Source organism: Micropterus salmoides, unplaced genomic scaffold (genome assembly GCF_014851395.1).
Source record: "Micropterus salmoides isolate LMB-PRFRI ecotype aquatic unplaced genomic scaffold, ASM1485139v1 Ms_hic_scaffold_13, whole genome shotgun sequence".
Taxonomy (NCBI): Eukaryota; Metazoa; Chordata; class Actinopteri; order Centrarchiformes; family Centrarchidae; genus Micropterus; species Micropterus salmoides.
Window position 1 is genome coordinate 32571017 of NW_024040374.1, and position 16018 is coordinate 32587034.

General features: G+C 40.8%; 1 protein-coding gene across 1 annotated transcript in view; it reads left to right on the forward strand.

Moving 5' to 3' along the window:
- LOC119901260 (KICSTOR complex protein SZT2-like) overlaps nt 1-16018 on the forward strand; it is a 63773-nt gene that overhangs the window by 25111 nt on the left and 22644 nt on the right. The window contains exons 16-21 of the mRNA XM_038716854.1: nt 3273-3375; nt 5217-5331; nt 7423-7510; nt 12050-12168; nt 12397-12561; nt 13360-13444. Coding sequence (XP_038572782.1) covers nt 3273-3375; nt 5217-5331; nt 7423-7510; nt 12050-12168; nt 12397-12561; nt 13360-13444 — 675 coding nt within the window. The remainder of the gene's footprint in view (nt 1-3272; nt 3376-5216; nt 5332-7422; nt 7511-12049; nt 12169-12396; nt 12562-13359; nt 13445-16018) is intronic.

The window sequence follows — 16018 nt, forward strand, 5'->3', positions numbered from 1 at the left end:
TCCTACACAGCTGTTTCTGTTTCGCTTAATGATTGTGTTTCAACATGTTCAATTTATTATCATTAGCAACTTTTTGGTATAATTCAGTTCATTTATTATTATCCCGAGTGGGAAACTTGACTTGCAGTCAGGGCATAAGATAAAACATACAAGGATCAGAATAAACACCACAAATACACAAATGATGCACACACTAAAATAAATGTAGCCAGTACATACAATACACTATAAACAGACCTACATTAAAAACCTAAAACAATCTTGTTTTTTTATGTTACCTGAGACGATTTAGCAGTTATTGCACAGGGATTGCAAAGGAGGTTTTGCTCCTATTACACTTGAATCGGGGAGCTCTAAATCTACGGCCTGAGGGAAGAGTTACAAACTCAGAATGAAGAGGATGGTTTTTGCAGTCTAGACTTACGGAGAACCTGCTGGTCAAAGATAGCAGTCAGGGGAGTCTGTGAAACACCTATAACCTCCCACCCACCTTCACAATATTGTTTAGGTGGTTTTTTGTCCCTAATGTTCAGGTTTCTATACCATGCAATCATAGTAAAAGTAAGAACAGATTCAATAAAAGACTTAATTGTCTTGTCAACATTGAAAACATTTAACTTCCTGAGGAAATACAAACGTTGCTGACCCTTCTTACAAATTGCATCAGAATTAGTATCAAATTTCAGATCACTATTAGTGATCGTTCCTAGATATTTATACTGTTGTACAAATTCAATACCAGCTCCTTTAATGAAGGTCTGAGATGGTGGTTTGGATGATTTCCTCCTAAAATCAACGTTCATATCTTTGGTCTTTGTAGTTTTTAATTGAAGAAGGTCTCATCACACCATTTAACAAACTGACCACCGGCCTGTGCTCAGATTCAGTTTTGTTAATCAGGCTGATCATCAGCAAATTTAAGGATATACCTGTCCTCGTGCTGGCAGTCATTGGTGTAGAGCAGGGGTTCTTAACCTTTCTGGCAATCCGACCCCTTTTTGAGGTTGAAAATATTTTGCGATCCAAAAGACAGCCAGAGGTGTGTCAGACCACTGCTTCAGGGCCACATCAGTGGTCAGATCAATCAATGACTCCTCTATTTCAAGAGCAAGTCCAGTTTGTTTTGCAGAGAAAGGATTCCTTATCCACTCATTTGCCGCACACACTGCCCCATTTTCTGGAAGATACTCCCGAAACTGTGTTGTCATTCCATCAAGATGAACCCGAATAAGCACACACAGGTCAGCCTTTGAAACCGCGCTGTCATTCAAACACTCATCTAGTGCAGAGAAAGCCTCAAAGTTCTCGTTATGCAGACGACTTTGTCACAGGCGTAGCTTTCCAATCCATGCTTCAATTTTTTGTGTGAGAGAAGACAGGTGCTGTTTTTCCTTGCAGTCCCGCATTCAAGTCGTTAAGACGTTTGAAAATGTCACCCAGATAGGCCAGCAGGGCGAGCCATTTTTCAGTGTGCTGCTAGTGGGTATTTTTTTCAAACAGAAATGCTCTCACCACATCTCGTAGCTCGTAAAGGCGACTCAGGACATTACCCCGTGACAGCCATCATACTTTGCTGTGTTACAATAGCTGATGGTTTTCTGCTCCCATCTCTTGACAGAAAATGTTGAAGAGCTGTGCACTTGTTCTTTCTTTAGTAACCCATGGCTTGTTATTTGGGTACACTTTGACATACTTTTCTGGAATGACAGTGTCTTCACAAAATGCAATGTAACTGCATACAGTCAATGAGTTCATCAATATCTGATGCAGAGTCTTTAAACACAGTCCAATCCATACAGTCGAAGCATCCCTGTAGTTTAGAGACAGCGTCTTCACTCCAGACCTTGATTTCTCTTGTTTTCACCTTTTATCTCTTAAGCAATGTTCTGTAGACAGGGGTAAGATAGATGGTACTGTGGAGGAGGAATCAAGGAGGGGCCTTGGAGAAGCCTTGTATGCTGCTTTTATAGAACCATAAAACAAGTCTAGAATCTTGTTTTTTGTCATTGTGCAGTTGACATACTGGTAAAGATTCAGTGATTTTTTTAAGTTTACAGTTATTAAAATCTCCCATTAGATTTACACAAACTCCCCCTCCTTGGGATTTCCCCATGGCGCTTGTGTCCCTGTCCAACCTGACAGGCGCACCAAGACCGTTGATGGTCAGATCCGAGTCGGTATCCTTTGACGTTAGCCATGTCTCGGGAAGCCCACAATGCAGGCATCTCTATATTCATGTAGATAGTTTGTGTTGCCGCTTGTCGGTCTTATTTCTTAGTCATTGAACATTTATTTGCAAGGATTATAGAGCGAAGCGAAATGCACCGCAGTTTGTAGCGTTTTAAGCCCTTATTTATTCATACACCTGATGATATGACTTTAGATCCCTGACTTTGTGCAAGTGTAGATTAGATCCTGTCCTGGAAGAACGGAAGCTGTTTAGAAGGAAAAGGGTGGTCACACCAAATATTTGATATATTTTATATACTATATGATATATATTACATTATATACATTTTTGAATAAGGTGGTGAAAAGAGGAAAAAAAACCATCCAACATCACCCACAGTTTCCATTCCATTGCTACAAGACGGCCACCTCTATCATCACATGGAATCCATTAAAGCTCATTTACAGTAATGTGGCACAGTAATCAATTACATGGAAAAGTAAACAATCCCTATTTACTTAAGTTGCAGGTGATCTTATCTAACCTGTCAAATGTAAGTAAAATGGATAAGCAAAGCCAACTTATAGAGATTCATTAAAACAAAGTACATATAAATTTTGTACTAAAAATTGTGTTCTCCTTGTTAGCATTTGAGAGACTTTCAAGGTTATGTGAGAAATAATTGATGAATCACATTACATAGTCCTCTATAGATCCTTCCTAAGAAATTTTTTCTAGGAATTCTTTAGGAAACTGCGCAACATGTTAAATAAAGTGTCTCCAAAAATGGTTCAACTGCTGTTGTTAGGACGTGAGCTTGTGACAGACTGATCCCTGGCCCAGCAAGAGAGTTTTGAGCTGGAAAATGAACGAGTCGGTTCAGCTTACTCCCTCAGCAGCCACTGCAGAAATGCAAGGCACTGCGCCCTCATCTCATGCAGTGCGCTGGTCAATGATGATAGGTCTTGTTTTCATATTCACATTAATTAACCACTTCTCAATGTATTGTGTTTTTCATAAAGTCCAGATCTTCTTAAAATGAATAGGATGATTTTGCAGTCATATTGAACCTGCCCATGTGTTTCTTGTCTGTCTGTTGCAGCGATCCAGGCCCTGCGCTCTGTGCTGAACTCTTTCTGCGTGGTCAACCGTAAGAACATGTTTGTCTACCAGGAGCGTACAACCAAATCAGTCTTCTACCTCAGGTTAGACTCTCATTGTTATTCTGTCTTTACTTTTCCCTTCTTCACTGGATTTCAAGTCACATTTTTATTTAAGGTGTATTTCTGCATTTTCGTCCCCAAATTCACAATATAAACCCTCCCTCACATGCTTTGGGAGGACTGTTTCAACACATGTCATCCTTAAACTTTATTCTCTGAGGGTGAAACTGGGTTTTGTGGAAAGGTTTCCAAGGCAGCAGTACAGTAGAAAGGAAATCAAACTTGCTGGAAATTCAGCTGCTGTCAAAAACGGCATTACAAGTAAACATGATTTTGTGGTGCCCCGAGCTAGATGGTGGAGCTTCCATATCGCGTTAACTCTGAGATTGGAAGGAGCACCTCTGTGTCCTCACAGTCCCTGCGTACACACTTCATTTCACAACTTCAATAAGACTTTGCTCCAAGTGATTCATCTTGGGAGTGAGCAGAAGAGGAAGCTAACTACACCGTACAGCTGGAAACATGTAACACAGCTAATCCTGTGACACTGTTCACCACTCTCAAGAGATGCATGGTGGGGCTGTTTCATAAAGCAACATTACAGTTCCACCAGGCTTTCTTTGCTAAATTGAGGAAAGTCTTTTAGGATATTGCCTTTCATAATGGAGTTCAGTCCCTTAGTACTGATGTGCTGAGGACAGAAGTCAAAGACAAGCTGCAGCATGCATCATGTTTATCACATTTTGACAAGGGCTGCATTTATTGCCAATTTAAATTGTAGAACTTAGACTTTATCAAAATCAAGTATCTCACACAATTTCCGTCCACATTTGTGCTTCCAAATGCACTTTTTTCAGCTTCACCACAATTAAAGCGAATAAATAAGTAGTGACACAACAGCCTGTTTAAATACCTTCAGCATGGTTGTCTGCCTCTCCTCTATTTGTAATAAAAACATGACTTTCGTTTTATTGACTAGATATTTAGATGACTATAGCTTATAGTAGTCAAAGTAGTTTCATCATTTGCTCAATGTAAATTTAATCTATAAGAAGTTGAAATGAAACAGATATTATTTTATTAAAAATACAAGAGGTGCAGACTGCCACTGTGAAGATATTTTCACCACATGAAGGCTGTTATGAGATGTGCAAAAGGAAAATGTTTTAGTCTGATCAGCTCTGAGAGGTGTCTTTATGATGTCAGTTTGATCCCAGTTTGTTAGCCCATTCAGGCCAGGCTCCTCACAGTAAGCCCTGCTTCTGTATGAAGTACCCCTCAGGAGTATTATCGTTGCTGTATAGCTTGTACACAGTAACAATCAAAGCCCTTATGAAACTGTGAACAAACATGGGACCTTATATTTAGTTGTGTCATGCTGCATGGGGTGGCTGTGGTTCAGGAGGTAGAGCGGGTTGGCCGTTAATCAGAAGGTCGGCGGTTCAATCCCAGCTCCCCCATACTGCATGTTGAAGTGTCCTTACTGAACCCCGAATTGCCCCTGGTGAATGTCAGTGCATGAATGTGTGTAAATGCAGATGTAGTGTAAAAGCGCTTTGAGTGGTCAAAGACTAGAAAGGTGCTATACAAGTACGGAGCATTTAGATTTATATTGCATTTGTTATCTAAGGTATCATCAGTTATTTTCTGACTAAGTGCTGGAATTTACTCCACGAACCTTTACCTACTTGGTAGGTAAGAGTGGCTTTCAGATAGAATATATGGAAATCACTGGGGAAGAACAAGATGAGAGAAACCCATGGGGTAGTCAGTTAAAGACATTTGATATAAATGTATAGGGAATTGTTCCCAGAATAAGTATATGACTATAACCAGCTCAGTCACAAAGATATTAATTCCCATACTTGTGTTCATCCTTTTAGACTTTGTGAAACATCACTAACAGGAAAATACTCCGATGTGGATGGAAACGTCCACATGACTCGCTCCATTGGGCTCGCCAGGAGTCAAGAGCCCTTGTTTTCTGAGGATGTTATGGTAAGTGAACAAATACACTGTTTGCACTGAAGGTTGGTTAAAATACAACTTATGGTTCTTATCAGAGCTGTAGACTTGAGACTTGGACTTCAGTCATACATGCGACTCAACTTGGACTCGTAGGCTCTGAGACATGACTTTAAATGAGGCTTGACTGTCTGAAGAAGAGGAAAACGGCTGAAGAGACTTCACTTCAGATTAATAAATATTCCAAACTGCTGGGCACAGATCACTGCCAAACATGCTTGAATAACTGATAATAGTAATGGAGATACATATACTAGTGTTTTCATAACCAAGCTGTTTTAGATGCATGTGCTCATGATCACAGTAGGAGACAAAAAACACCATTCAAATTAAATTTGCAGTTGAGACTTGACTTGGATTCAAAGACATAAAGTTACAGGAAACGTGATTAAGAATCAGTCTTTTGATATTTATTTATGTAGGAAAACACGTGATTTCAATCAGTGCCATCAGATCATCTTCATTTGTCCACAGCTTAAGCGCGTGTGAAACACTGTGCTGTATGTAGGCTAGTTATATGGATTAAACGGTGCTTTTTAGTAATTGAGTTATTCGAGTTTCTCGATGAATCCTTTCAGCCCTAAAATGTATGAATCGCTCACCCATTGCTGAGCTTCACAAAATTCCAACAAGAGCTGCGACACCACCTCCTGACCTGAAGAGTTTACAGCTCAGTTTGTTTTGTGTCCAGTTCTGCCTGAAGTTGGCGCTGCTCACAAATTCCCAAACCTTAACCACTTTGTCAACTGCAATAAGCATGGAGATTTTACGGTGAAAAAGCCTCTAAATGTACGGGTTTGATCTGTGATAGTTCTGCATGTCCAGGTCTCTGAGAAGCCAAGAAGTCTCCTTCAACTCTTATCAGACTAATGACTGTTGGTCACACATCAGAGGAGACGTCCAGGTGGAGCAGTGTTCCATATCTGGACCTGTTCTGTGTGATGAAACGGAGCCAAACAGGCTTAAAAGCCATCAGTTTTGTACCTTTGAAATAGGGCTGAACCATTAATCGTTTTCTAATCGAAATTGCGATTCGAAAGAACGCGATTAGCTAATGATGAACATGGCAATTAAAATGTAGGTTAATCATACAGCGCTTCTGACCCATTTTAAACAGTCATGTAGTCACAAATTCATTCTGTTGTCATCCCTGTGCGACAGATCTGCTGGCCAATCACAAGCAACATGCGCCAGCTGTTACGGTCCTACTCACCAATCACAGCGGGCACAGGGCGTGTACATTTTACAACAACAAATGAAACTAGAGGAAGCCGAACCAACACAGCTGCGTGCTGTGCTGCGTTTTTTGTCCGGCGTCAACTCAAACTGAAGTGTTTCAGCAGCGGAGCGTTTCGCCTACACATTGTTAACATGTTGTTAATTTGTCATTGTGTGTGCTTCAACTACAGATAACAGCTCTCTGTGAGCCCGTTCCGCTCTGTGCAGGACAGAATAAGAGCGTTTTGCCTGTCTGATTTTGCTGACTTGTTCAGATTTTGCGTATTTGTTCAGTTGTCCTCGATTTTGTGCTTCCTCTGTGGTAGAAGTAGTGTTACAGTATGTGGTCCATAAGGCAGGAACCCTGACATTTACCCTCCATCCATCTCAGATTCATTCTAGCAGGGGGTGATGGACAGTTTTTAAAGTACTCACATAAAGCAGCAAAGGTTATTCTAAATATGCAGCCACCATATTTCCAGGCCATCCTGCACCTGTGGAGCAGGCAGGAACTGGATTACTGTGCAAATGATGACTTGAAGCGCAGTCTGTAGAAATTAATTTTCCTGACTTGTCTGCAGAGGCAGAGAGAAAAAAAATACAGACACTTACAATTTTGACCTGCTCTTCTTATCTTCAATTAAATACAGTATAAAACAGTTTGTCAGGGAATAAGCAAGCAAGAATAGGGCAGGGGAAGGATTTTTGAATGTGTTATTATCTAGAATGAGGACGCCCTGCACAGAGATGAATCGAGGTCAGTCCGTGTAATGATTCTCGATGTGGATGGTTGTGTTGTCAGAGTGCTGGTGCCAATTTGATGACCTGTGATGTCTCTTTCCTTAGGGCTCCAGGTCTTCACTGGACGGCGCACGGCCAGTTGGACAGGTAGACAAGCACATCCTGCTGCTCGTGCATGGAGTGGGAAGCGCAGGTAAGAGCTGGGAAAGATCGAGGGCTGATAGTGATTTACATTTTTAAAATTAGCAAAAGTCACTAATGATAAAATGGTGGCATAGTAATAACAAATCCAACATTTAACAGAGGTTTTCACAGGCAGAAGGCAGCCTCACTTCAGATCAGGTGTGGCATATGAGCAGCAGAGAGTTAGTGGATCTGGAGGGAAGCCATGAATAGATTTATAGACAAGTACCAGTACTTAAAATCTATCTTAGTGAAGTGACTTAGAATGGGAGTAATGTTAGCTCATTTCTTTGTTCCAGTTAAAGCTCTGGCAGCAGCATTCTGTTGAAACTGTAAGTAGTTAAGCTAAAAAGTAACACAAGCATAAAGCAAAAAGCAAACTGACATGCTGTTCACAGAGAAATAGTCTATAATGTAAGATAATGGTCTGAACTTGTATAGCGCCTTTTTAGTCTTTTCCACCACTATAAGCACTTTATACTACATCCCATTCAGCCCGTTCACACACCCGCTGATGAGCAGAGGCTAAGATGCATACTGCTCAGAAATTAACTCATTCACACACATTCACACACCAATGGCTATGCCTTCAGGATCAGATAATCAAGGTCATCAGCAAAATGTAGGTCCGAGCCATGTTTCCAACCTCCAACCTGAATGTTGAGATCAGAGGATGCACTTACCAGTTGCCTTTTCCTTTACGAACAATTTTTCGGATAGAATATGTTGCTATATTAAACATCAGCATGTTAATGTTGTCACTGTGAACATGTTGCCATGCTAAGCATTGGCATTGCTTTGTGGTTGGTTTGATCTGTCCACTGGTAGATACCAGCAGGCATTGTCACCTTCCAAATTCATTCCAAATCCACTGGCCCAGTGGTGTGCCTCTTCATTCTTCCCACTTTGTCTTAGTAGTTCTCATTTAATGTGCAAGGATGGTTTTCTTCATGACATTATAGTCTCACAGAGCCATCAAAGTTTGTTTATTAATCGCTGAGGTGGCAGTTTGGATAAAATACAGCATTATGTGGATGAAATTTGTGTATATTTACTATCGCTCTGCATGTGAGATATTCAGACCATCACCGTCCGTCTGTGGACCATTTGAAAACAACCATTGCTCCGTCCCTGCTCTCTGAGGCTTAGGAAGAGAGACAGAGAGAGAGAAAGCAGAGCGAGACAGATCATGTCTAACTGGCAAAGCAGTAACTCCCTAAAGTCCTTCGGCTCATCGTGTTGCTTGTGGCATTATGGGATGAGGAATTTGGAGCTGGATGGCAACACAAATGAAGGTCTGAAGCAGCGCTCGGCAAGTGGACCGAGCTGCTGACTGACGCTGCTCCACTGCACTGACGGCGTGGACACAAGGGGGCGCTAACATCCCCCGCTGCTCAGCGAGTATGGCTTGGTCCCATGAGCAGGAATTGCCCCCTACTGATGCAAACAAGGGGTCCTGCAAAGTAGGTTTGTCACTACTGTGAGGGAATATCCATTCGATTGAAATAAGATAGAATGCTGAGATAAATGTGAAATAACACAAAATACATATAATAATACAATACAAAAACCTTGCATCGACATCTTAAGAATGGAGAAAAATAAGTTTACTTCTACACTTGAATTCCACAATGGGTCATAAATAAAATGTGAAACCATTAGCTCATGAAGCCAACAAAGTTCATTTCACACAAACCACAATTAAATTCTAACATTGGAATTGCGAGATTGTCATGCAATGACAATATGTGAATCCTACATTTAACAAAGCCTACCTGGTATAAAAATCAACAGCACACAATCAGTAACTGTGTGTTATGCAACTGCAACCATCAGATCTGTATGAACAGGAACAGAACAATTATTATCCAAAATAACTACTAAAAACATCACAGTCGGGAGCTAGCAAGCAGGTGTATGGCTAAGCAGCTAACGTTAGCTCAACGTACGACCGAAAGTGCTACTTATGAATAAAGTTAATATTTCTGCATGTACGTGTCAGTTACTTTTATATTACATGCTAGTAGCTTACAGTGCATAACAATGCATGTTACTGATAGTCATGAAACCAATTTTAAAACATTAAACATTGAATCACATGCTTGATCACAACATTGCTCGCGTGCACCCACCTCTAGCTTGGAAGTGTTTCCTTTGCTAGAGGCACGTGAGATACGTGAGAAAGAACCCCGTGTATGCAGTTGCGCTATTAACCCACCAGGTGGCTCCAAAACTACATAATGTAACACAAGCATATCAGTTTTGTAGAAATTCACAAGAGATTATTTCTAACTCTGTTACACGCATATTATGCTTAGTGGAGCCTCATGCTTCCTGACTGACTGAGCTGAAACTGTTGAAATGTGCTTATGGATTGGAATTAAACTGGGATCCTTAAAGTCCGGGCAAATGCTTGGATCTGGTCCAGACCTGACCACATCAGCTCTGTATGCCAATCACACATTTTGTGCACTGATTCCAGAGGAATAGTCTCCCACCAAGTGAAGCCACCGTGCACTCTAACTGAATGTGTGTAGTTTTGCGATGGGCTGTTGAATGTTTCAGTTTTGTTATATTAAGGATTTGACTATTTTATTTTGGTTTGGTTGCCTTTATTGTCCCCAACGGGCAGTTTGGTTTGCAACAGTAGTTGGTACACATCATAACCAAATAATAAATAGAAGACATAAGAACATATAACATACAATAGGTGTTATCAATTACAGTAAATCTACCATGAGATAAGAGCACTATGTATCCATAACTAATGTATTACAGTATCCTTTTTACAGATGGATTCAGTGTTTGCATCAAAAGTCAATTTATCTTCCAGGAGGGTGCCCAAGTACCTATAATGGCCATTTATAAAGATCTGTGCCATGACAGGGAGGGTTTCAGCGGAAGTCGATCAGCATCTCTTTAGTCTTTGAGACACTGAGTTTGCGTCATCTGTAAACTTTATTATGAACCTGGCAAAATCCAGCAGTGTTGCTGTGGCATCCTCCGCCTGGAGTGGGTCAGTTACACTCTGTGTCATGGCCAGTAAATTCCTTTTCACAATTCGTTAAAAACCTTTCATGACTGATGAGGTGAGCGCCACGGGGTGATAGTGATGAAACCTTGGCTACTGGGACTACCATGGATTCTTTCCATAACATGGGAACTTTATTCTGCGATAAGGAGAACTAGAAAATAAGTTAAAATTCTGCTCAAAAACATAGCACAGTGTTTAAGTAGTAAGCCACTGATGCAGTCAGGACCCTGACTTTTCCTCTCATAGTCTGTTCAAGAGTTCTCCAGACATCCCTTTCATCAATTTGAATCTGACTGCTTTCTGAAGCCACTCATTCAGCCAGTTATCACTAATTGTGGGAGTCAAATATCGTGAAAAACTGATTTAACTCCTCTGCCAGAATGGAGTTATGCTTATCCGTGTTAAACACTGCTTTTTACTTGTTCTTTTTCATATTCCCGACCATAGATTTGATTCCTCTCCAGGCACAGCGAGACCTACCATTCTTAAGTTCACCCTCTACCTTATTGCTTGCAAACGATGCACAAATGTAACGATAGTGGATGTTGCATCTACCATGTTGGCTCTAGGATGAATATAAAACACTGTCATAAATATTTGGGGGATTTCATGTGGTAGATAGAACAGGCGCAGTGAAATAGATCAAAGTTTCATGTTAGGACTACAAATAGATAGGACAATTTATTACCTGTTTTTTCTTGCTGTGCTCTGCTGCCATTGATGTGGACCTCAGCCAATTTAACAATCAAATGTGGGATCGTAAAAAGAGTTTGAGTACCTCCTGTGTATGGATGTACTGGAGCAGGCTGCTGTTCCTCCTGTTCCGCCTTGATGGCACTGTGTCCCTGTTGTAGCCAGGCTGGGATTACATCAGTGGTTTCTCAGAAGCACGACTCATTAATATCATGGTGTGTTCCCTCCCTTCGCTGTGCTTTGAACTCACTGTCTTTACATGCAGCATCACTGGACAGCTGTGTTGAAACCCTTTTTAAAAGTATTTTAAAAAGTGAAAAGACATTTCAGAGAGAACATCTTTACTGCTCGCTTCCTTTTTCTGCATCTGTTCTACAAAATGGATTTGAAGGTAATGGGCAAATGGCATGGAACGTCTACATTCTGATGAAAAGCTTCACAAAGATTAGTTTGAAAGTTCATTCTTGACCTTAGAATTCAAAGTCAAGAGTTTGATAAACAAATCTTAACTCAAGATGTACTTACTAGCTTTTTTCCAGAGCTGTTAAATGTGACCAGATTCCACACAAAACATCATTGCACTCCTTGGCACATCTGGCCAGGAGCTTTATGAAGTGGGCATGGACTGTTGGATTGTCTGTTTCTGATTCTGCCATTGAGCAAAGGTGTTTCAGATGCTTTTAGAAAATTCAACAAACACTGTGAAGCATACCAAGACCTTTAATCACCAGACTTCAATCACATTTGAAATGCAATAGCCGGAACATTTGTGTATTTCCAACATGAGGATAATACAGAAATGTCTTTTCAATTTTTGTTCAGGCCCAGAGATCACAGACGAGCTGGTCAAGGTGCTGCGCAAGCGCCTGGATGAGACCACCTTGGACATCATCACTGTCATGCTTGTCAGGAACTGCAAGCTGACCCCAGCTGATGTGGAAGTAAATGACTCCTTTTTTATAGAAGCCAAATGTTTGCAGTGTTTGTTTCTGTGTATATGTGGCTGGTCTGCAGTTCTGTGTACATGGACCTGTTAGTTCAGTGAGTAAATTGCTTACACTTCCATAATTATGGGTTTTATTCCCACAGGGGCAAACAGAAAACACTCTGCACTCACACCATTGAAAATTGCTTTACACAAAAGCTTTCACCAAATGTTGTCTTGTCAGTTCATCCAGCCATCAGGATCTCCAGCCACCGAGGTAATGAACTTCAGACTCCCCCAGTACTGTCTTCCCTGGCTGCCCGCTGTGGCTCACTACCTCAGGCAGAACCTCCTCATCTTCCTGCATATACCCAAGTACACCGACAGCAACACAGCACACCACTTCAAGGTACAGTTCTGACCCGCTATGGTCAGAACATGGAACATAAGGTGCTGAGTGTAATGTGGATGTGGTATGATAATGTTCCTTTCTGGAAAAGAAAATAATTTTAAAATAATCCTGGATATCAAACTTCCTTTGAGGTGCAGACAAAGGCCAGAAGAAGCTGGTCGACCTTAGAGAACTACTATGTTAAACCATAAGCTCGAGTTCTCACAGTCTCTGAAAAACCCACCCCCTACCCAGTGTGCCTGCCCTGCCACGGCATTAGACACTGCTGTACACTATTTTGTGGGTTCCAAGATTTTTGTGAAGGAAAAGAAAGACGTTCAAATTCTGTAGCATATTTGTTCTCCAGCTATCTAATCACTCATCACAAGAGGATTTGTGATAGCTCAAATCCAAATAATCCCAGAGACTGTTGCTCGGTGTCTTTGCAGAAGTGTAAAGGTCTGGGTAATAAAAAACCAAAATAAACAGTCAATCTGACTTTTCAAAGTCCTCCAACTACTTTGAATGATTTGTTGACTTGTAAAAAATAAGTCATTGCTGCCTGCAAATCAAAAATGCCTCCCTGCACTGAAAGATGACAGTTTGACACATACAAGTGCACTACAAACAGCTCTGTTTAAAGTGATCTGGATTCAAAATGAATAAATACAGGATATACAGGCTTCCAGCTCTGCAAAACTGTGGCAGAGACTAAAATCATTTTGACAAGTCTCATTGTGATGATGTATGAAATAAATGCTGACTGGAGTGTTTTGAGCTTCCAGGGGCTGATTTGCTCCCCTGTTCTGTCTGCAGCACTACTTCCATATGAGCAGCGACTTGGCTGACGGTGATCTCTACCTCTACAATAAACCTGGAGGCCAGGGGACGGGAGGCAAAGGTATCCCAGCGTGCCATCAGTGCTACCAGCCCTCTGTGTGTGTGTGTGTGTGTGTGTGTGTGTGTGTGTGTGTGTGTGTGTGTGTGTAATTTTTATTTATTTTTTTACAAATACAGACATCACCACAGTGACTCAATCTTCTGTTACTGTGGTGCCCTGAGAATATGATCACCCTGATTATTAGGTGACAACCCCAACTCCCTTTGCCGTACCTGCTTTTCCTGAAGATAAGAAACACTGGTCGAAGGTTCTTTGTCCATGTTAGTGCTGAAAGGATTAATCAGTTAGTCAGCTATTTTGATAATCAATTAATTTCTCTATAATGAAGCCCAAACACTTACTGGTTATGAGTATTGGCTACTTATTTTTCTGTTTTAAATGTAAATGCTCCTTGTAATTTCTTACAAGATCTTGTAATTTTTTGTAGTTTGATCAGTTTATTAGCAAATGAAACAGTCAATACTGATTATAACGATGTCAGTTGCAGCATCAGTCCATGTTGTCATTGTTTTGATTGTTTTGTACATGTGGAAACATCCTTTTCCACTGCAGGAACTAAGGATCTGACCCTAACAAGCTGCACACTGTTATTTCCAATTACTAGTTTCTGCTGTTTTTGGTCAGCAGACTGTGACATTTTGGATGTATGCCGTCGAAAAGGCAGAAGTAGTGCCAGCTATGTTGTTTATATGCTGTTTGAAAGGAAAATTATTATTGAAGGACGTAGGGATGGACACCAAAGAGAATCCAGGGTACTGCTGGGACCACTGTTATGTCAAAGTCTACTTCCCCTTTAAGTGTTTCCCCTCACCTTGACGTGAATCCAAACTCAACCCTAAAGGGCAAACAGAGGTCAACTCTCAAGATACGCCAGTCAGAGTTGAAACGTGTCAATTCTCCAGAAATGCTGCAGTTTGACCACATTCACTAATTCTTGTCTGTATCAGGCGGCCCTAAAGTGGGTGACTTCGACACAAGTTGTCCTAAGCCCAAAAGCATGTTGAACCATTTCATCGTTTTTCATCTGTTGAACATTTTCCTTCCCTGCAGCGTTTGGCTGTTGTATGCTCATTTCTGCCAGACACTGAGATGTAGTCTTCTTTCTAAATGACTGACTCCTGCTCCTTCTGAATGGGCCCCTCTCAGCAATCGCTAATGAGGAGTGGACATGTATTAGTTGCCCATGTTGATACAGATACAGTAGAGGATTGGCGGTTCTGTTGTTGTGCTTCTTGTTGTGACAACACATCTTTTTGACCAATCACGATCAGCAGAACTGACGACAACCCCTGAAAGTACCTGGAACTTGCTTCTGATTCAGTCAGAATCAGAACTCGGGACGATGGAGTTATGTTTTGTTAGGTTCCCGCAATAGAAAAGGGCTTGAAGTATTCATGTGTGAAACTATTAATCAGGACGGGAAATGGGTCACACGAGGCAGGTGTTTAAAACATTAATACTCAACAGATACCTGGATACTTTCTCTTTCTTTTCTCTAGTGTTTCTTTTATCCTAAACCTTTTCTGAACTGATACTTCATCAATTCACAACAGAGATCAGGTTCGCCTTGTTTAGTAGGAGCAAATCATTTATTGAAAAATGTGCCATAACCTCAGGTTCTGGCTTTGTTGTAGAGTTTTTCATTGGCTCCTCTCTCCTATTGTTGAGCTGCTGATTTGAAGGCAGAATGTAATCACAAGACATGCTGACAGTTTCTTTTCCTATTTAGACTACACATTACATTCAGAAAAGGTTTTCCTCTGCCTGTCTAGCATAATAAAACTGCTACACTCTTCTTCTCTTCACTATCCACACCATGCTAATTTCTTTGATGAGCATCAGCACAATAATTTTACTGAGGATGCTTTTTCTTTGTCCTTCTCCTCCCTGTTCACCAGACGTCATGCTTACTGTAGGCTTCTAACCTTCACACATTTCTCTAGCAGTTAATATTTTATACCTTTTTTGTTCCACTCACAGTTGTCGGGCATGTGTTTGCATTTAGATTGCCTGCCTGCCTGCCTGTTTGCAGGAAAGCATCTCAGCTGCCTTGTTCATTATATGTCATTTATCAATTTGCTTGTGTCGTCTAGTGGCATTTGAAGTCAGTTAAAGGGGAGGGCTGCTGCTGTAGTTAGCTCTGTGACTGAAAGCTTTCCCTGTTCAATGAAAAGTGAATAAATAACTCATTATTAACCTTCAACAGCTCCCACCAAAGGAATACTAATTATGGTTGTAAATGATTACAGAATTAAAACCCTCATTTATAATTACTGATATGTGTATAATATGCTACCTTGCAATGCCATTTTAACTTAACACTTGGCTCGTAAAGGGGGGTATTATTATTATTATTATTTTATTCCATCTTGGCTTAATTAATGTAGTCGAAGTTGCAGGCATGATCACTCAATCATGACTGGACCAAAATAGTCAAGTGACACACGAAAAAATTGGTCTAAGGTGTAATATTTACAAAATATAGGCCTATAGCTTGCACTTCCTTTAAATACAGTGATTTCTACATATACTTAGGCAGGCCGGCCAGGTGTATTAGCATATTTGGCAACCAAC